This window comes from Marmota flaviventris, chromosome 20, assembly GCF_047511675.1.
Source record: "Marmota flaviventris isolate mMarFla1 chromosome 20, mMarFla1.hap1, whole genome shotgun sequence".
Lineage (NCBI taxonomy): Eukaryota > Metazoa > Chordata > Mammalia > Rodentia > Sciuridae > Marmota > Marmota flaviventris.
The window spans coordinates 19113476-19136444 of record NC_092517.1 but is presented as its reverse complement, the minus strand read 5'-3'; the positions used below and the strand labels follow the sequence as shown (position 1 = coordinate 19136444).

Sequence of the window (22969 nt, the reverse complement as noted above, 5' to 3'; positions counted from 1 at the left end):
ATTACTTTATGTATGTATGTGACTGTATGACCCATGTGATTCTACAATATGTATACTCAGAAAAATGAGAAATTATATCCAATCTATGTATGATATATCAAAGTATATAAATGCATTATACTATCATGGATAACTAATTAAAACAAATAAAATTTTTTAAAAAGACCCCGGTAGAGCCAATGGTGCAAGTCCACAAAGGGGACTTCAAGAAGCCTGGGGCATAAGCAAGTGACTGCTTCTCTTGCTTTTTTCCAAATCAAACCTATTGAACACCAAAATATATGTTCATTACAGGTATTCCCCATGCTTTCTGACTCAGCCTTCTGGAAGCACACTCACAGACACCTGCAGAGATCTTCCACACCAATTCTCTGGGTATCTCAATCCACTCAAATGGACAGCTGAATTAACCACTTCAACAATTGAAGGAAATAAAATCCATCTTTAGGAATATTTATCTTCCCAAGTTAACCACCATACTATCCACAACCTAAATTTCCAAAGAGTAACTCAGGAAGAAGAACCTATGTTATATTACAGATAATAGAGAAAGAGAGATTTATTATTGTGTTTACACACAAATGTATCAACATACATATATAACCTTTTCAGTTTTTTTTCAATTATTTTGAGACAAGGTCTTTTAAGGTGCAGAGGGTGTCACCAAGATGCAAGACTGGCTCCAAGATAGTGATTCTCCTCCCTCAGCCTATCGAGTCCCTAGCATGACAAAAGAAATGTGCCTCCACACATCACTTATTACACAACTTTAAATAAGGATGATGTATATGGCAGTGTTGCCAAAATTTGAAGGCCAGCATTAGTAGTTTGGTAACATTGTATCTTAAAACTGAAAAAGAAAATGATGGTGGATGTCTCTCACTGGTAAGGCAACCCTGGGTCGAAACCCCAGAAACAAAAGAATAATCTCCAATAACACAGACAAGCTGGAGGATTTTAGGATAAGTGAGATGATTCAGATGCAGAAATACATTGTATACTCTATGTTCAGAGCCTGGCAGAAAATACAATGAATGTGTAGGAAGAGCCTGGTTGTTATCAGGGAGCATCATCAATTATATCGCATCATATACTGGAAATTCCAAAAGACAGCAGGATTCTGTTCTTAGTGCAGAATTGGATAATTATGAGAGATGATGGGTTTTATCATCACATAGCAATTGCACATACTTATGGGATTCAGTGTGATATATGTATGTATGTATGTATATGTATATATATATGCATATACATGTATTCATAATATCCAAACACCCTCTTCTGCCCTTGATGCCCCCACACACTCCTCATCCATACTCATCACTATTGTACTTGCACACGATATTATATTAGTTAACATATGAGATGTGACACTATTGTGTATTTCTTCACTTAGCATGACATCATCCAATTTCATCTATTTTGCTGAACCATTAGAGGAGTTTGTATTGATGGCTGAGTAATAAATACACCATGGTGAATATATAATATATTTTCTGGTGGATATGTTCAATTGCTTACCTACATCACTGGCTTTTCTTTATATCTGTATTGTTAAACATACTGTTATTCAACTTGAATTTATGTAACAAAAGAAAGCAACAACTACAAAAGAATGAAGAAACTGGGAGTGGGGGCACATACCTGCAATCCCAATGGCTTGGGAGGCTGAGGCAGGAAATTCACGAGTTCAAAGATAGACTCATCAAATTAATACAGACCTATACGACCCAGTGAGACCCTGTTTCTAAAAAAAAAAATTAAACATGACTGGGGAAGTGGCTTTGTGGTTGAGTGATACTGGAACCTATCCCTAGTATAACTCCCCCCCCCAAAAAAAAAAAGAATAAAGAAACTAGAAAACTATGTCCTAACCTGATTTTACCAAGTGAAAAGAAGCCAAGGCATAAGAAAAATCATATTCTTTAAGTTTGTTAATATAAAGTTAATAAGCTATCTCTGAATCTTTCACAAAGTGCAATATTTCAAGAGCATTCAGTAGGTTATAATACATGAAAAACTGCTCTTGTGCAAATAATGAAATAAAACCTTAGCCAGGTGTGGTGGTGCATGATTGTAATCCCAGTGTCTCTGGAGGCTGATACAAAGCCAGCCTCAACAACTTAGGAAAGGACTAAGCAATTCAGTGAAACCCTGTCTCTAACTAAATTAAAAAAAAAAAAAAAAAAGGAATGTTGCTGAGAGGTTGAGTGCCCCTGGGCTCAATCCATAGCATTAAAAACAAAAACAAAGATAAAAAAATAAAACATTAGGCTGCTGAACACTTATATTTTCAGTGTTCCAAATATTTGGCCCAATATTCCCAAGTTCACTTCATCCATCAATTTATAATTGAAATCTCTAGTTGTTTTTTTGTGAGAGCAAAGAGACAGAGATGTTCCTGAACCCTGCCATTCCTTTGCTAGTTTCTGCCATAAGCTAGGCAAAGATCTGCCCATTGTGATCCCCAAGGTACTTTGGCTCAGTCCTTTCTCTTCATACAAGGATGCACCTTGAGGAGTGGATGTTGGCTTGACTGCTAAAGTGAGGAAGAGGTAAAAGGGAAGTAATGTGTGTGGGCGTGTGGGTAGATTGTGATAATGATGTCTTCTGACCAACTTCTACACATGATCATCTTTTCAAAATGTACCCAGTAAATGGTTTATTTTCTTACATGTCTTCTGTGATCCTGATCCTACAGTTAAATGTGAGGGACCCTATTCTCCATACCCAGCTAGCTTAGCATTGTATTTCTCAGTCTGATGCCTCACAATTTGAAATACCTAGTTCCCCTTCCTCAGAGCCTTGACCTCATGTCTCTTTTGCTTATATTTTCAATATCTGGGAAATCTTCAAATACTAGATTGCAGGTGAATCCACATTTGATGTTCCACTTCCAATGATAAAGATAGACATTTTCTCTCATTGTGGCCTCTACCTTCTACTCACAAAATGGGGACATTATACACGTTTGCAAACCTAGATATTATCCTGAGCCAACCTGTAATATGAAAGTCAAGAATTGAATCCCTGGGGCTGGGGCTCAGTGTTAGAGCACCTGCCTAGCACATGTGAGGCACTGGGTTCAATCCTCAGCACCACATAAAAATAAATACTAAAATAAAGGTACTCTGTCCCCTACAACTAAAGAAAACAAAAAAAGATGAATCCCTACCAGGGTTGTGATGGCACATGCATGTAACCCCAGCTGCCCTGGAAGTCGAGACTTGAGGGTCACAACTTTGAGTCTAGCCTCACTAACTTGGCAAGACCATCTCTCAAAGAAAAATAAAAATGGGATGATGATAGAGCTCACTGGTAGACCATACCTAAGTCCTGTCCTCAGGATCACAGGGGAAAGTTTTTAATTCCTATCTTTTTTCTATGAGTTAAGGTCACCACAAAAAAGAAGGTGGCTTAGGGATAATGGTATATTTTCTAGAAACAAGCCATGTTAAATGTGCAAGTGTTCACGTTTCTTGAAAAATTCTCAAATATTTTGCTTTTGACATTATGGTTATTAGAACTGTCTTTAATTTTATGTTTGCTACTTATTTTCTTATGCACATAAATAACTGATGATATTAAATTGTATTACTGTACTGAGCTCATCTGTTGCTTCTTATACTAATTAGTGAACTCTTACATTAAAAATATCCACTTAAAATCCACTTCTACCTCATACCTCATATTGGAAAACCACAAAAGTTAGACAGCAAGAAACAGAAGTAAGTTTCAATACCCCTTGACAAAGGCAAAGATACTGGTGAGAATCTCAGAAAAACTCTATTCCCTACAAGTCAGAAACCAAGAGAACAAGACCATAATCTCCCCCACACACATGATTTTATTCTGTTATTGCTGAATAAAATTCCATTGTGTATATATAACACATATTTTTTTATCCACTCATCCACTGAAGGGAATCTAGGTTGGCTCCACAGGACATCTGGGTAAAATGGTGGTTCCATTCTCAGATTTCCAAGGAATCTCCATACTGCTTTCCATATTGGCTGCACCAATTTGCAGTCCCACCAGCAGTGTATGAGTGTACCATTTTCCCCACATCCTCGCCAACACTTGTTGTTGTTTGTCTTCATAATAGCTGCCATAATAAAATTTTTATTATAGTAAAATTCACAAACACACACACACACACACACACACACACACACACTCTCACACACTCGGGTTTTGCTTTGGTGTCTCTGGACAAGACCATGTGGAGTAGGAACCTACAAACACGGTGTCATCCTACTGCCAGTTAAGAGTAGGAATTGGTCCATGGGCAGGCCTCTGGAATCACCCACAGCATCTCCCATAAACTTGAGGATCAAAGGGGTGTGAGGCCTAGAGATGTCAGAGAAGCCTCACTGTTTTCCTCCCCCCTTCTTGATAGTGATTTCTGGGCCAATAAACTTTGCTCTACTTTGATTACATTTTATGTATTATCTAAAATCCTCTCTGGCAAGAACACAAGAGCCAAGAAACACCACCGAACCTCCATATCCCTGGGATCACAACCAGCTACAGTGTAAGATCTTTTATTGCTTTAGTTATTTACTCACTTCATTTGATCGATTTATTAATACAGGTGGGCACCAGCAACAGCTCTTGGTCCTATTGGAAGGTGACAGTCACATACCTACACACAGCATCCTAAGGGGAGACTGTTGAAATAGGAATTCTGACCCTTCATTGTTCATGAAGACTCACCCAATATCAGAACTTTGAATATTTTATTTTGAGGCAGGGTCTTGCTAAGAGGCCAACTGTGGCCTCAGACTTGAGATCCTCCTGAAGCAGCCTCCCAAATGTCTGGCCTTACAGACATGTGCTACCAAAGCTTGTCATTTGCTTATAAAAAAAAAATGCATAGCTGCTGGTTATCTCCCTCCAGTAATGTATGTGATATCAGCCCCCAAACAATAAAAACCCCACACAATTCCAAACCTCAAGTCTGACTCTGGTTGTGTGAGGTTGTGTAATGGGAAGGGATTCCAGGGAGAGAGAGGGACATCAGCTAAGAAAAAGTCGGGTTCCTCGGTTTTCATGGCAGAAAAGAACATCATCTGTCAGGTGCATGGATACACCTATTTCGAAAAGCAGATGCACATTCAGGAAAGAACGTGAGGAGCTGGGGATTCAGTGAAGTCAGTAGCGTGCTTGCCCTGCATGCACAAGGTCCCAGGTTCAACCCCCAGCACCACAAGAAGAAAAAAAAGAAAAAATGTGAGAAAGCCCTAAAGAGAGAGACAGCAAATACGTGGTCTGAGGTGTTGCTATTTGGAGAGGGACATTTAAGTGGAGCTGGACTGGGGATGGGGCCAGAGCAGACTTCTGTAATTTCTCACCCATTTTTCTAAGCTTGCTCATATCATGCTAGTATTTGGGGGTCCAGGAAGCTGGTCTAGGAGAAATGCTGCATATCAGGGAGTTGCTTTTTTTTTTTTTTTTATAAATCTAATCTTTATTTTTAAAAATAGTTTTAAGTTGGACAGTATACCTTTATTTTATATATTTCTATTTAATGTGGTACTGAGGATTGAACCCAGTGCCTCACAGGTGCTAGGCAGGTGCTGTGTCACTGAGCCAACGCCCCAGTCCCTTGTTTTTAATTTCAAATATTTTATGGGCATTTCTGCATTCTGGTGATTTATGAATCTTTTCCTTTGAAGTTCAGAGTAACTTTCTTCTTGGTATCCCAGCATTTCTGTCCCAGCCAGACATGTTCCACAGTTCTTTATGGACCTCAAGTGTTGCTAGAGGAATGATTATATGATCATTTAGTTATCAAAGCAAATAGGGCAGTGTTTTCAGGACAGAAGTTTTAAGAAAATGCTCATTATTAGATTTCTATTTTTACTTGTACTTAGCCATGGACTCATATGGATTTGCAGTGATCCACAAACCAGCAGATCTCAGAAACTTTTCATGTTGACAACTCTTTTCAAATAGTTTCATTCGGATTGAGGCACATTTGACTGAGGGTAAACATTAAGATGCTTTTAAAGTGCTTATGAATTTTCCTGGCTAGAATATTGCAGAGGGTTTTGCGAGTGTTCTCACCACTTTGTTTATCTCATTGTTGTTGAGAAACCTCCCAGATGCAAGGAATGCACCCCAGAGGCAAGCTCCTGCAGCTGGCCACCCACAGACCCCCACATCCACTGATCCAATTCTCCATCCCCCATTAATTGGGTGTCGGGTGCTGTTGGATAGTTAATTATTGGGTAAAACCCAGTGTTTTGTCCCCAAGGAGCCCAAGGTCTAGCTTGTTGGTTATTGGAACCACTGGGTTGGTTATTCACTTTTCCTTGCCTCTCAAGACAAATCTGAGCTCCATCCAGGGACCTAAATTTAGTGGCACTGGTAGCTTAGGAAAATCTCTCATTTTGGTGAAGAAAACTAACAGCAAGAATAATTAATCATTTCCCTCATGGGGGAAGAAGGGGTTCTGGCCCCAGAGGGTCCCTGATCTTTCCCTCTTCTCAGCTACATAATCTTCTCCTCATCCTGGGCAGGACAACTGTGTACTGCTCATCCCTGGAATCCTGGGCATGTGGCTTGACCTTCTCAGTCTTCCTTCAAGAGAAATGTTCCCATTTCACAAATGCAGCAATACTGGTCCCCCACATAACTGGGCTGCTGTCACTGAGAAGCAAAAGAAAAAACTACTGAAAATGAGGGCTGTGGCTGGGGCTCAGCTGTAGAGTGCTTGCCTAGCACCTTCAGGCACTGGGTTCCATCCTCAGCACCACAGAAAACTAAATGGATAGAATAAAGGTATTGGGTCCGATTCCAATAGAAAAAAATATTTTAAAAAATAAATACTGAAAAGGCAATGTATTCTAGCAATTAGGGAAATGCAAATTAAAACTGCACTGAGCTTCTCTTTCACTCCAGTCACAATAGCAATTATCAAGAATACAGTAACAATAAATTGGTGAGGATGTGGTGGACAGGGAATGCTCACACCATGTTGGAGGCACTGCACATTGCTGCAACCCCTCTGGAAAGCAGGATGGAGATTCCTCTAGAAACTAGGACTGGAAGTACCATTTGACTCAGTTATCCCACTCCTCAGCATAAATCAGAGGATTTAAAATCAGCATACTACAGGGACACAGCCACATCCATGTTCATGATAGCACAACTGACAATAGCTAAGCTACAGAAGCAGCCTAAATGCCCATCAATAGATGAATAGATAAAGAAATTGTGGTATGTATACATGGTGGAATATTCCTCAGCTTTAAAAAAGGATGACCTCATAACATTGGCCAGTAAATGAATGGATCTGGAGATTATCATGCTAAAGTAAAATACAGCAATCCCCCAAAACCAAAGGTCACATGTTTTCCCTGACATGTGTTATCTACATCACAAGGAAGGGGGCCCTCACAAAGAGAAGTTCAGTAGATTAGAAAAAGGGGAACAACAGGAAGGGAGGGGAGATAAGAACAGGAAAGACAGTAGCATGAATCCACCATAATGTTCCTATTTAAATATATGAAAATACCTAAGTGAATGGGCCCATCTTGCCCACCCACACGAATGGGGTCCTAAGGAGAATAAGGTATATTTTATGTTTGGATAAGTTTACCACAATGGACTCTATGGGCATGCATAACTAAGACGAACCAAGAAAACAGAAAAAAATAAAAAGTACTGAAAGGACCATGGGACCAAATTGATAGCATCATAGCTGGATGAGGAAATGTCTTTAGGTACATTCCAGAATGTTCTAAACCATTCCCCCATTGGATGCTCTCAAAGGTGTTGAAGCCTGAAGGGAAGGTGGAGGTTCAGGGCGCTGCATGGAGAAGAAAGGACCCCCCACCCGCATTCATCTGCAGGAGCAGGGGTCCCAGGGGACAGGTAACCTTGAGGCCTCCACGGTTAACTAAGGCAGAGAGGAGCAGGGTGCATTGGAGTCTATGGAGTTATTTACCAAATTAGGAAAATCTGGAATTGGCTTTCTGGGACTCCCAGTCAAACCCAAATTGTTTTTCCTTAAAGAGACAGACCCTTGAGCCCCTCTTAACAAGAAGTCTTCTCTGTATTATGTGACTTTTTGCATCCCTGAATTGGGGGGACAAGATGCAGAGCTCTCTTTGGAGACACATCGTCTTTGTTTGCATCAAGACAAGCAGGTAGGGTTTGTCCTTTTTTCTATTTCTTTTTCCATGTGAAGTGCAGAGTATTCAGCTGATACTAAGGATGCACACCTGGGCAGGGGATCTCTGGTTTTTGGAGGAGGCAGGATCCCATTGCCTGGGATACAGGGGACTGTCAGGAACTAGGGAGAGCACCCAGGGTGGCCTTGATCTGTGCAAGGCTGTCATCCTGTGGCCACCGCAGGTATTTCTCTCAAAAAGAAAGTAAGAAAGAAGGAAAGGAAGGAAGGAAGGAAGGAAGGAAGGGAGGGAGGAAGGAAGGAAAGAAAGAAAGAAGTGGCACACGCCTGTCATTCCAGTGGCTGGGGAGGCTGAGGCAGGTGGATGGCGAATTCAAAGGCAGCTTCAGCAAAAGCAAGGTGCTAAGCAACTCAGTGAGACCCTGTCTCTAAACTTCAAGCTAGGGCTGGGGAAGGGGCTCAGAGGTCGAGTCCTCTGAATTTCAACCCCCAGTGTCCAGAGAGCAAGGGAGCCCGGGTGCAGCTGGGGTTTACCCAGGTCTGCTCTCTGGGGGTCTCTTCTGTGATGATCTCCTTATTCTGCTCAGGCTCAGTGTGGGCTCCTGACACAGATTCAACTCAGCTGGAGGAACATCAGCTCTCATGCTGCCATCGGGATGGGAGCCTCCTCCAGGGCGCCTCCCAGTCCCCCCCCCCCCCCCCCCCCCCCCCCCCCCCCGTGAGCCTCCACCAGCGGGAGCCCTGATGCACTGGGCAGTTCCCAAGGGAAGAAAGGCCAGTTCTGCTTTGAGAATTTTGCACAGATGAACAGAGGACAAGTCAGCACCTGAAGACGCTTTGGGAGGTCTTATTATAGGAGGAGGCCCAGGTGGTGAAACTTTCAAGAAATGACTTCAATTTCCTAACATCAAAACCCAAGAGAATTCAGAATTCTGGTCACCCTAACTGTGACTCAATGCCCAGACCTCAAAAGGAAAAGAAGAAACCTGCAGCCCAACCCTGCCATTCTTGTTTCCTCCTCGCCCAGAGCGGATATAACTCCCCTGTCACTCAGAAAGAAGGTTCGCTGGGCTCCGGCAGGGGAGAGTGGAGACTGACGGACGCCCTCTCCAATCAGAAGGCCCCGTGCTGAGCGCTGACCAATCCTGAGTGCAGCCAGCGAGCAGGAGGCGGGCTTCCGCAAACAAGTTGGAATTTATTTCTCTGCGGTCCGCGGTTCCCGGATTCCTGCAGTTGGACTCCAGGCTTCACTCCATGCCCGGGATCCCGGGTGGCTCTGCCATGCAGGGGCCGAAGCTCCCCAGGGCAGACTTGGCTGCTGTGCACCAGGAGACGGTGAGTGTGCGGTGGCCCCTGGAGCCTGGACTGGGAGGCTCCTAGGGAGACGGTGCAGGGAGGCCATCCGGCGGGACCTGCTGTGGCGGGAACCACCCGAGCTGGCCGACCCGGACTCCGGGCGCTCTCTGCGTCTGCAGGCCTGAGCCCCTCGGGGACAGCCCCTCAGTCCCCCTGGCCAGCCGGGTGGGGAGCGTGACAGTAGCGGAGACTCCTGCAGCCTCCCCTTCCCCTGGGGCAGCCTCAGCCCCTGCTCAGGTCCTACGTGGCAGGTGAGCGCGGTGCCCGGCGTCTTCCGGGCTGAGGTGATTGACAGGTGGAACCACTGGAAATATCCAATCTCCAAGCCGCGCGATGGCGCACACCTGTCCGCCCAGAGGCTGGGGCGGGGGCGCTGATGGCCTCGGCAAGTTGGCCAGCCACTTAGAGACTCAGGGAGACCCTGCCTCTAAATGAAATGCAAAATAGGGCTGGGGATGGGGCTCAGGGGTCCAGTGCCCCTGAGTTCAATGCCCGGTACCCCCCCCCCCCAAAAAAAAAAAAAAAAAAAAAAAAAATCCAATCTCCAAACCCAGTTTTCCTGCAGGAGGGGAGCTGAGGTGTACAGGGACCTCGCTTATACCTGAGCTAGTTTTGTGGAGTTTATTGTTTTTTGTTTTGTTTTGTGGGGTTTTGTTTTGTTTAGTAGTTAACAGAAGGTGCTTTACCACTCAGCCATGTCCCTGGTAGTTTTTAGTTTTTATTCTGACCGCGGGTCTAGCTAAGTTGCCGAGGGTGGCCTGGTTAGGGTTGGATTGATAATGACTTTTCCATTGCAATTAAGTGTATGATTTTTACATCCACGTGGGTTCGTGGGTGGACTTTGTTGATGTCGTGATTCCTCGATGACAATTGTAACAGTACAGCTTCCCAATGCATATGATAGGTAATAACTTCTTTTTTTTTCTCTTATAATTTTTTGCTGTTATAATTCAAAAGTTTCTTGGTTAAGTTTACATATATTTAACTTTGTGGATGAATTTTAGGACTGGATGCTTCCATTAAGAGTAAAGCATGCTGGATTGTTAATTAGTGCATCATAGTTATACATAATACCACCTGCATATGGCACCCCTGTAAAACTTACCCATGGTATTTTATACTATTTTTAAGCTGAATGCACCATGACTATTAATGTATTATCCTGGTCATATGAACTGATTGCAGCAAGTCCCTGCGGTGGGGGACTATCATGTGTCTGTAATGGCAAAACAGTTTCCACAAATAGTTAAGAAGCACTTAAACTCCTTGAGTTTCTTAGAATTCTTTTGTTTCCTATCTTCATTGATGTATTTCATTTTCTCTCTGATAGGGTTTTAGTTTACATTTCTCAGGTTTCTAAAGATGTTGGATTCTTTTTATTCTCATTATTATGGAACACATGGGTATCTCCTGGACAAATTGGCAGCTCAAGTCTCCTCCCTGAATTTCTTTGGTGGTGGATTTCAGAGTGTCGTGACCGTGAGTATCACCACTCCGTGGTGGGCCCTTTTCCTACCCGAGGGGGCTGGGATCTGCAGGGGTCTCAGGTTTTTCTTCCTCCTGAGCTTTACTTCATTTTGGGGGGCGCATGGGGGGCATAGAGGATTGAATGCAGAGATCCTTTCCCACTGAGCTACATCCTTCGTACTTTTTATCATTTATCTCAAGACAGAGCTGAGATGCTGAGTCTGGCCTTGAACTTGGGCCCCAGCCTCCCGAGTGGCTGGGATTACAGATGAGGCCCTCCTGCCTGGGTCCCCCTGAATGTTCTAAATGTAAGAAAAGCAAAGTGTCAGATCCAGAACCCCATCTCTCAGACAAAAGCTGTACACATGTATCAATGAATTCCTCAAATTCAAGTCCCCTGTCCCCATTTCCAGGAAAAATGTGTGTGTGTGTGTGTGTGTGTGTGTGTGTGTGTGTGTGTGCTCGCGCGCGCGCGCGCATGTGTGTGCATGTGTATTCTCCCTTTCTCTCCCAGGCCAGACACCTTGTCAGAATGTCTTTGGGCTGAGTGTCCCCCCTGTGGACTGCATGTCCTAGGGGTCTGTGATATTTTCCTGGTCCTGGTTTGGCTCTGCCTGACATGAGCATCCCACTCCTGGCACATCTGAGGTCTCCTGAGCGTCTGGTAAATCTCAGCCACCTGTGGACCTATGAGCAGGTGCATTTAGGGGAAGTAGTTTCTCGGGGGAGCAGGTGATGGCCCTGCGGCTGGGAGGAGTCTCCTTATCCAGAAGCCACTTCAGATGTTCCCTCGTCCTGGCTCCTGTGGATCGTGGAACAGCGATGGGCATTCGGCCATTTATGAACACACTGGTTCAAGTTCCTTTGGAAATGCGTCCAGAGTGGTCGTTACTCTGTTAGCTTTTAAAGAACTCCATGCTATTTTTAAAAATGGATGCACTAAGCTTATATTCTAGCCCCGTGTGAGCGGGTCTTTCTCCATATCCATGTCATTGGAGGACTGGTTCCTTCACCTGTTTGATAGGAGCCTTCCCCACAGCTGGGCTCAGGCTGCAGAAGGTCTCCTACTTGGCTGGGGGCTGAATTCCTGATGCAGTTGGTTAGAACCCAGGCTGCCTGTGCTCACTGCAGGAAGGTGGTGTGAGCCTATTCTAGAAAGAAACAGGGAGCTGTGGTTTTGACCCCTTTTGCTTCACTCCTTCTGGGGATTGTAGCCCAGGGAAATACTTACACACCAATGTGAAGCCCCTCCTTTGTGATCCAGGGAGATTTGCACATGCACAGTTGCCATTGCTCCCAAAGCTTGGTGGGTTAGGATGGAGTCCATGGAATGGGGAAAAATGTTGGGACCCTGAGTGCCTGGACGTACTCCTTCCAGAAAGAACTGCTCAGGCCTGGAGTTATTACTGAGGTAGGGGGGAGAGGGCTCAGGCAGGGCTGCTGGGTGGACTGCATTTGTCCTGTCTACCCTCAGGGACTGGCTAGAGAGGAGCTCAGCTGTTAGCAATCACAGTTTGCAGATCATGCTGGCAAATCCCTTCTAGGGATAAACTGGGACCCTTGATCTCACTCCCCTTCTGCCCTGGTCCCAAGGATAAAGCTCATGACCCTCCACAGCCATAGAAAACCACCCATTTTCTCTCATCCTGATACTTGTGTATATCCAGCTCGCTCTTCTATGAGCACCAGACAAATTGTGTTTCCAGCTACAAGTCATTTAGTGTCCAATGTGCTCCATTTGTGACCCCAAGCAGTCTGCCTCTACTCTGGGTGACACTGGATGGGGGTATTCTGTCCCAATTATGTGGCACATTGCTCAAGGCAGTACTAATGCCCAAGTTTTCCCCACCTTTGCCTGCCCTTTGGGTGGTAGAGATTTTCTGAGTGGTCAAATGCATATGTCTCTCAGTCCATGTATAACTTTATTTAAAAGGGATTCAAAACAGAAGCAGATGTTTATTGGGTGTATCCATGTGTGGAGAGAATCCAGGAGCCTCCTATTCTGGTATAATTTTGAAACATCTTCCTCCTCAATATGTGCTTCTTTGGAATGCTGGAGTGTAATCCAGTACCACGCACGTCCTGCACCCAAGCCCTACCAGTGCTCTGCGCCTCCAGTTCCCACACCTCCCTTCACGTTGGGTTGTCTTGTTCATTCACATCAAATCCTCTGCTGGAGATGGCTGCATTTATCTAGGCCTTTTCATTGCACTTGATAATAAAAATGACATTTACATACATGTGGAGTCATCTATGAAATTTCTACATTGTGATTTTTTTTTGGTCTTCAAATTACTGCAATATGATAATTTTATAACATGCATTAATGCATGGTAATGATAGCTCCTGCTTTTGCTCTTAGAATTCAGAATTCCTGGCTAATTTCATATCGATTTAACCTTCCAAGAGAATTTTCAAACTGTTTGCTTTGGTCCCTTCTTCAGTGAAAAGGAAATCATGATGAAATTTTGATGGGGTGTTATCCTAGATGAACCTGAGGGACGTGGCCATCTTTATAAGGAGGAATTTTATCATTCAGTCTGTTATGTGCTGATCTGTATTTGCATTTCTTCAAATTCTGCAGATGTACTATTTAAGTACACTTATATGTGAAATGTGATATATATATAACATCGATATAAAACTGACACAGTGTTTCATAGTATTTGTCAAACTGTATGTAATATGGCAAAGAAAATGTGGCTGATTGTCAGAAATGGTTATTTTCCATATTCTTATTTATCTATTCCCAAAATGGACATCCTCTGTCACCAGGCCCTTGGGTCTCGGCTCTGGAGGAGCGCACTGTGTCCCCATATGAACAGGTGCTGTAGGGTCCACATCTGTTTCTGGGGGCCTTCATGATAATCCTCACATTTTCTTCAACACTGTCTCAATTTGTGTACAATGTGACTTTATTGTACAGTCTCTCCTTTCTAAAGACGTTGATTGCTTTGTGAGGATGGGACGTTTAGATACCTGCTATTTGAAGGGGCTGTTCACGGCTCTTGCCTGCGTTTCTCTCGCAGTCTCTGTTCTTCTGTCTTCTGAGTTTGGTTAAAGGTTAGGCAATTGGTTTCTTTCATCTGTCACTTCTCCTTGTACTCTTTAATGGAGTCATTTGAGGAATAGATTTTTTGTTTTCAATACAATTTATAAATTTAAAACTATTTTTCCCCTGTAACTTTGGGGGAAAAATGACTTTTTTCTGTTCTTGTTTTCCTTTTGTGAAATGGGGGATTGGAACCAGGGTGTCCTATTACTGAACTATACCCTCAGCCCTTTTAAAATTTTTATTTAAAAAAATTGAATTTTAAAATTTTGTCTTAACTTTTTAAAATTACTACTACCTAATTTTTTTAAAAAATTTAGACAGGGTTTCACTCCGTTGCTGGGGTCAGCTTCACAGTTGTGATCCCCCTGCCTCAGCCTCCAGATCACTGAGTATATCAGGTATGTAGCACCACATGCATCCTGTCTCACAATTTCTTTCTTTCTTTCTTTTCTTTCTTTCTTTCTTTCTCTCTTTCTCTCTCTCTCTGTCTCTTTCTCTCTCTCTCTCTCTGTCTTCTGTGTCTGTCTCTGTGTCTCTGTCTCTTTCTCTTTCTCTTTTCTATCTCTCTCTGTCTCCCTCTGTCTCTCTCTCTCTGTCTCTGTCTCTGTCTCTTGATATTTTTTAGGTCATGATTTTATTTAGGTTTTTTATATTTTTTATATATTTTATTTTTTTTCAAATTCACGGCAACAGTGGAATGCATTATAATCCTTATTACACACAGAGCACAATTTTTCATATCTCTGTATATAAAGTATGTTCACATCAATTTATGCCATTAGACATGTATTTTTTTGCATTTCAATTCTTAATACACATATATATCAATTTTTGTATCACTGTATATAATGTATGTTGACACCCAATTCAAGTCTTCATACATGTACTTTGGTTGATGATGTCCATCACATTCCATGATCCTTGCTAATCCCCTGCCCCTCCCTATCCCTCCCTCCCCTCTTCCCTATCTAGAGTTCCTCTATTCCTCCCATGCTCCCCCTCCCTACCTTACTATAGTCAGCCTCCTTATATCAGAGAAAAAATTAGGCATTTGTTTGTTTGGGGGGGATTGGCTAACTTCAATTAGCATTATCTTCTCCAACACCAACCATTTACCCGCAAATACCATGATTTTGTTCTTTTTTAATGCTGAGTAATATTCCATTGTGTATATATACCACATTTTCTTTATCCATTCATCCACTGAAGGGCATCTAAGTTGGCTCCACAGTTTGGCTATTGTGAATTGTGCTGCTAAAAACATTGTGGCTGTGTCCCTGTAGTATGCTGTTTTTAAGTCCTTTGGGTATAGACTAGGAAGTGGGACAGCTGGGTCAAATGGTGGTTCCATTCCCAGTCACTTTGTCAATTTTTAATTGCTTTTTTGGTTTCAATTCCATTGATTTCAGCTCTGATTTTAATTGTTTTCTGTCCTTTACTGCTTTTGGTGTTGATTCATTTTTTTCCTGGGCTTTGAGATGTCATTTTTAGGTCATTTTTTTTTTGACTTTTTCTTTTTTTAAGTGATGAACTCCATGCAATGAACTTTCCTCTTAGTAATGCTTTCATAGTGTCCCAGAGATTTTGACATGTTGTATCTGTGTTCTCATTCACCTCTAAGAATTTTAAATCTCCTCTTTGATGTTTTCTGCAAACCTTTGTTCATTCTCCAGGTATAGGAGTAGCTTCTATTTTTATCATTGATATATAATTTCATTCCATTATGATCTGATAGAATGCAGGGTAGTATCTTTATTTTTCCATTTTTGCTTAGAGTTGCTTTTTGGCATAATATAGGGTCTATTTTAGAGAAGGATCCATTTGCTGCTAAGAAGAAAGTATCTTCGCCTGTTGAAGGATGAAATATTCTATGTATGTCAGTTAAATTTAAGTTATTGATTGTATTATTGAGTTCTATAATTTCTGCCTGGCTTTTGTTTGGAAGATGTATCCAGTGGTAAAAGAGGTGTGTTAAAGTCACCCAGAATTATTGTCTTGTGGTCTGCTTGGCCCTTGAACTTGAGAAGAGTCTGTTTGAACATAGATGCTCCATTGTTTGGGGCATACATATTTGTAATTGTCATGTCTTGTTGGTGTATGGTTCCCTTAAGCAGTATGAAAAGTCCTCCTTTATCCCTTCTGATTAACTTTCACTTGAAGTCCACATTATTTGATATAAGGATGGAAACCCCTGCTTGCTTCTGCAGTCCATGTGTATGGTATGTTTTTTAATATTTATTTTTTATAGATGGACACAATACTATTTATTTTTATGTGGTGCTGAGGATCGAACCCAGGGCCTCACACGTGCTAAGTGAGTGCTCTACCCCTGAGCCCCAGCCCGAGTTATATATTATTTTTCAAACTTGTCACTTTCACTCTGTGGGTGTCTTTTCTTATGAAATGAGTTTCTGGAAGGCAGCTTATTTTGGGGTCTTTTTTTTTAATCCAATCTGCCAGTCTGTCTTTTGATTGTGAGTTTTGGAAATTAACATTCAGGGTTGCTATGGAGACATGATTTGTATTCCCAGTTATTTTTGATATTTAACTTGACTTGGTTCCTCTTTGATAGGTTTTTCCTTTAGAGTGATACTTCCCTTTTCTGATTTTTTTAATTTTTCATTTCCTCCTCAAGGATGTGCTGTAGTGCAGGTTTCTAGTTGTAAATTCTTTTAACTTTTGTGTATCGTGAAGTTTTTTATTTTCTCATAAAAATAACATCTAAATCGAAATCTAATTGCTAATCAAAGTTTAATTTTGTTGGGTATGATTCTTGGTTGGCATCTCTTTCTTTCAGGGCTTGGTATGTGTTGTTGCAGGATCTTGTAGCTTTCAGGGTCTCAGTTGAGAAATCAGAGATCCTGATTGGTTTCCCCCATATATAATCTGATTCCTTTCTCTTGTGGCTTTTAAAATACTCTGCTTCTCCTGTACGCTAGGTGTTTTCATTATGATGTGCATTGGTGTGGATCTGCTATGATTTTGTACATTTGACATCCTGTAAACTTTTCCAATTCAGTCTTCATGTTTGGAAATTTTTCTGATATTATTTCATTGAATAGATTGTCCATTTCAGTAGGTTGGACCTCTATGCCTTCCTCTGCCACAATAGTTGTTAAATTTGGTCTTTTCATGTTATTCCATAATTCTTGAATGTTCTGCTCATGGTTTCTTACCATCTTCACTGGGGTCCACTTTATTTTTCAAGATTATATATTTTTCCTTCAATGTCGGAGGTTCTATCTTCCAAGTGATCTATTCTGTTGGAGATGCTTCCTATTGAGTTCTTAATTTGGTTTACTGTTTCCTTCATTTCAAAAATCTGTTTGTTTTTTCAGAGTATGTATCTCCTTACCTCTTTTGCTTTCTGTATTTGCTTATGTAGCTCTTTATCAAAATGTTCCTTTGCTGCCTGTATTTGCTCTCTTACATCATCCTTTAATTCACAGAAAATTATGTACCTCCTCCACTCCTTCTGTCATTTCTTCTGCTGTTCTTTCCCTGGATTCTAATAATGTAGCATCATTGTTTGGGCACATTCTTCTTGGTTTTTCATGTTGCTCATGCATTTTCCCTTCCATCTGTGTTTTCAAGGTGTAACAATTTTTACCCTGTTGGCTTATAGTGTCCACAAAGGGTTCCAATTCCTTTCTTTTTTAAAAAATTTATTTATTTTTTAAATATACAAAAGTGGAATGCATTACAATCCTTATTACATACATAGAGCACAATTTTTCATATCTCTGTATATAAAGTATGTTCATACTAATGTATGCCATCATACATGTACTCATTTCTTTCTGCATTATGACTCTTAATACACATGTATAACACAATTTTTCATATCTGTTTGTATATAAGGTATGTTGGTACCAAATTCAAATCTTCATACATGTGTTTTTGAATAATGATATTGATCATATTCCACCATCCTTCCTAATCCCCTTCCCCCTCCATTTTCCTCCCTCTTCCCTATCTAGAATTAATCTAATCCTCCCATGCTCTCCCTCCCTACCCCACTGTGAGTCACCCCCCCATATATCAGAGAAAATATTTGGTATTTGTTTTTGGGGGGATTGGCTAACTTCACTTAACATGATATTCTCCGACTCCATCCATTTACTGGCAAATGCCATGTTTTTATTCTCTTTTATTGCTGAGTAATATTCCATTGTGTATATATGCCACATATTTTTTATCCATTCATCCACTGAAGGGCATCTAGGTTGGCTCCACAGTTTAGCTATTGTGAATTGTGCTGCTATAAATATTGACCTGGCTGTGTCCCTGTAGTATGCTGTTTTTAAGTCCTTTGGGTATAAACTGAGGAGAGGAATACCAGGGTCAAATGATGGTTCTATTCCCAGATTTCCAAGGAATCTCCATACTGCTTTCCATATTGGCTGCACCAATTTGCAGTCCCACCAGCAGTGTATGAGTGTGCCTTTTCCCCACATCCTCTCTAATATTGTTTACATGCATAATAGCTGCCATTCTGGCTGGAGTGAGATGAAATCTTAGTTTTGATTTGCATTTCTCTAATTGCTATGTTGAACTTTTTCATATATATTTGTTGCTCAATTGTATATCATATTCTGAGAAGTGCTTGTTCAGTTCCTTGGCCCACTTATTGATTGGGTTATTTTATTTGTTTGTTTGTTTGTTTGTTTGTTTATTTGTTTGTTTGTTTATTTATTTATTTATTTAGTGTGTGTGTTAAGATTGAGTTCTTCATATACCCGAGAGATGAGTCCTGTATCTGACGTGTGTGTGGTAAGAATTTGCTCCCAGGATGTAGGCTGTCTCTTTACTTCATTGATTGTTTCTTTTGCTGAGAAGCTGTTCAGTTTGAATCCATCCACTTACTGATTCTTGGTTTTAATACTTTTGCTATAGAAGGATGTTGGGGCCTAATCCAACATGATGAAGATTTGGACCTACTCTTTCTTCTCTTAGGTGCAGGGTCTCTGGTTTAATTCCTAGGTCTTTGATCCACTTTGAGTTGAGTGCATGGTGAGAGATAGGGACTTAATTTTATTTTGCCGAATATGGATTTCCAGTTTTCCCAGCTCCATTGTTGAAGAGGCTATCTTTTCTCCAATGTATGTTTTTGGTACCTTTGTCTAGTATGAGATAACTGTATTTATGTGGGTTTGTCTCAGTGTCCTCTATTCTGTACCATTGGTCTACATGTCTATTTTGGTGCCAGTACCATGCTGTTTTTTGTTACTATTGCTCTGAAGTATACTTTAAGGTCTGGTATAGCGATGCCCTCTGCCTCCCTCTCCTTCCTAAGGATTGCTTTGGCTATTCTGGGTCTCTTTATTTTTTCCAGGATTAATTTCATGATCCCTTTTTCTATTTCCATGAGGAATGTCATTGGAATTTTGATTGGAATAGCATTGAATCTGTATAGTGCTTTTGAAATATGGTCATTTTGATAATATTAATTCTGCTTATCCAAGAACAAGAGAGCTTTTTTCATCTTCTAAGTCTCCTTTAATTTCTTTTTTAATGTTCTGTAGTTTTCATTGTAGAGGGCTTTCATCTCTTTCATTACTTTGATTCCCATTTTTTTTGAGGCTATTGTAAATGAGGTAGTTTTCCTAGTTTCCCTTTCAGAGGACTTGTCACTGATGTACAGATTCCCTTTGATTTATGGGTGTTGATTTTATATCCTGCTATTTTGCTGAATTCATTTACTAGTTCGTTTTCTGGTGGGATTTTTTTGATCTTCTAGGTATAGCATCATGTCATCAGCAAAGAGTGATAGTTTGAGTTCTTCTTTTCCTATCCATATCCTTTTAATTTATTTTATCTAATTGCTCTGGACAGCGTTTAAAGAACTATGATGCATAGAAGTGGTGAGAGAGGGCCTCCCTGTGTTGTTCCAGTTTTTAGAGGGGATGCCTTTAATTTTTCTCCATTTAGAATGATGTTGGTCTGGGACTTAGCATAGAGAGCCTTTATGATGTTGAGATATGTCCTGTTATTCCTAGTTTGTCTAGTGTTTTGAACATGAGGGGTGCTGTATTTTGTTGAATGCTTTTTCTGCATCTATTGAGATGGTCATATGATTCTTTAAGTCTATTGATGTGATGAATCACCTTTACTGATTTCCATATGTGGAGCCTTGCATCCCTGGGACGAACCCCACTTAATCATGGTGACAATCTTTTTAATGTTTTGGTATTCAATTTGCCAGAATTTTATTCAGAATTTTTGCATCTATGTTCATTAGAGCTATTGCTCTGAAGGTTTCTTTCTTTGATGTGTCTTTGTCTGATTTTAGAATCAGGGTGATTTTGGCCTCATAGAGTGATTTTGGAAGTGTTCTCTTTTTTTCTATTTCATGAAATAATTTAAGGAGTATTGGTGTTCTTTTTTTTTTATTGGTTGTTCAAAACATTACAAAGCTCTTGACATATCATATTTCATACATTTGATTCAAGTGGGTTTTGAACTCCCAATTTTACCCCAAATACAGATTGCAGAATCACATCGGTTACACATCTACATTTTTACATAATGCCCTATTAGTAACTGTTGTATTCTGCTACCTTTCCTATCCTCTACTATCTCCCTCCCCTCCCCTCCCATCTTCTCTCTCTACCCCATCTACTGTAATTCATTTCTCTCCTTGTTTATTTTCCCATTCCCCTCACAACCTCTTATATGTAATTTTGTATAACAATGAGGATCTCCCTCCATTACCATGCAATTTCCCTTTTCTCTCCCTTTCCCTCCCACCTCATGTATCTGTTTAATGTTAATCTTTTCTTCCTGCTCTTCCTCCCTGCTTTGTTTAGTTGCTCTCATTATATCAAAGAAGACATTTGGTATTTGTTTTTAGGGATTGGCTAGCTTCACTAAGCATAATCTGCTCTAGTGCCATCCATTTCCCTGCAAATTCCATGATTTTGTCATTTTTTAGTGCTGTATAATACTCCATTGTGTATAAATGCCACATTTTTTTTATCCATTCATCTATTGAAGGGCATCTGGGTTGGTTCCACAGTCTAGCGATTGTGAATTGTGCTGCTATGAACATCGATGTAGCAGTATCCCTGTAGTACGCTCTTTTAAGGTCTTCAGGGAATAGTCCGAGAAGGGCAATAGCTGGGTCAAATGGTGGTTCCATTCCCAGCTTTCCCAGGAATCTCCATACTGCTTTCCAGATTGGCCGCACCAGTTTGCAGTCCCACCAGCAATGTACAAGAGTACCCTTTTCCCCACATCCTCTCCAGCACTTGTTGTTGTTTGACTTCATAATGGCTGCCAATCTTACTGGAGTGAGATGGTATCTTAGGGTGGTTTTGATTTGCATTTCTCTGACTGCTAGTGATGGTGAGCATTTTTTCATGTACTTGTTGATTGATTGTATGTCCTCCTCTGAGAAGTGTCTGTTCAGGTCTTTGGCCCATTTGTTGATTGGGTTATTTGTTTTCTTATTGTTTAATTTTTTGAGTTCTTTGTATACTCTGGATATTAGGGCTCTATCTGAAGTGTGAGGAGTAAAAATTTGTTCCCATGATGTAGGCTCCCTATTTACCTCTCTTATTGTTTCTCTTGCTGAGAAAAAACTTTTCAGTTTAAGTAAGTCCCATTTGTTGATTCTTGTTATTAACTTTTGTGCTATGGGTGTCCTATTAAGGAATTTGGAGCCCGACCCCACAATATGTAGATTGGAGCCAACTTTTTGTTCTATCAGACGTAGAGTCTCTGATTTGATATCTAGCTCCTTGATCCACTTTGAGTTAACTTTTGTGCATGGCGAGAGGAGGGGATTCAGTTTTATTTTGTTGCATATGGATTTCCAGTTTTCCCAACACCATTTGTTGAAGATGCTATCCTTCCTCCAGCATGCTTTTAGCTCCTTTATCAAATATAAGATAGTTGTAGCTTTGTGGGTTAGTCTCTGTGTCCTCTATTCTGTACCATTGGTCCACCCGCCTGTTTTGGTACCAGTACCATGCTGTTTTTGTTACTATTGCTCTGTAATATACTTTTAAATCCAGTATCGCTATACCACTTGATTCACACTTCCTGCTTAGAATTGCTTTTGCTATTCTGGGTCTTTTATTTTTCCATATGAATTTCATGATTGCTTTATCTATTTCTACAAGAAATGCCATTGGGATTTTGATTGGCGTTGCATTAAACCTATAGAGAACTTTTGGTAATATCGCCATTTTGATGATGTTAGTTCTGCCTATCCATGAACAGGGTATATTTTTCCATCTTCTAAGATCTTCTTCTACTTCTCTTTTTAGGGTTTTGTAGTTTTCATTGTATAAATCCTTCACCTCTTTTGTTAGGTTGATTCCCAAGTATTTTATTTTTTTTGAGGATATTGTAAATGGAGTGTTTTTCCTCATTTCCATTTCAGAAGTTTTGTCGCTGATATACAGAAATGCCTTTGATTTATGCATGTTGATTTTATATCCTGCCACTTTGCTGAATTCATTTATTAGTTCTAGTAGTTTTTTTGTAGACCCTTTTGGGTCTTCTAGGTATAGAATCATGTCATCTGCAAGTAGTGACAATTTAAGTTCTTCCTTTCCTATTTTTATGCCTTTAATTTCTTTCGTCTGTCTAAATCTCTGGCCTGTGTTTCGAGAACTATATTGAATAGAAGTGGTGATAGAGGGCATCCCTGTCTTGTTCCAGATTTTAGGGGGAATGCCTTCAATTTTTCTCCATTGAGAATGATGCTAGCCTGAGGCTTAGCATAGATAGCTTTTACTATGTCGAGGTAAGTTCCTGTTATTCCTAGTTTTTCTAATGTTTTGAACATAAAGGGATGCTGTACTTTGTCGAATGCTTTTTCTGTGTCTATTGAGATGATCATATGGTTCTTATCTTTAAGTCTATTGATGTGGTGAATAACATTTATTGATTTCCGTATATTGAACCATCCTTGCATCCCAGGGATGAATCCTACTTGATCA

The 22969-nt window shown here is 40.8% G+C and overlaps 1 protein-coding gene across 2 annotated transcripts in view; it reads left to right on the top strand.

Moving 5' to 3' along the window:
* Positions 1 to 9367: 9367 nt before the first annotated feature.
* Positions 9368 to 22969, top strand: part of LOC139703009 (zinc finger protein 420-like) — a 79899-nt gene continuing 66297 nt past the window's right edge. Inside the window, exon 1 of one of the 2 annotated variants that reach the window (XM_071605856.1) lies at positions 9368 to 9475. In XM_071605856.1, the coding sequence (XP_071461957.1) occupies positions 9395 to 9475 (81 nt within the window). In that variant the 5' untranslated portion in view covers positions 9368 to 9394. Of the gene's footprint in view, positions 9476 to 10832; positions 10976 to 22969 lie in introns of those variants that run through there. The other variant, XM_071605855.1, reaches the window with a different exon arrangement.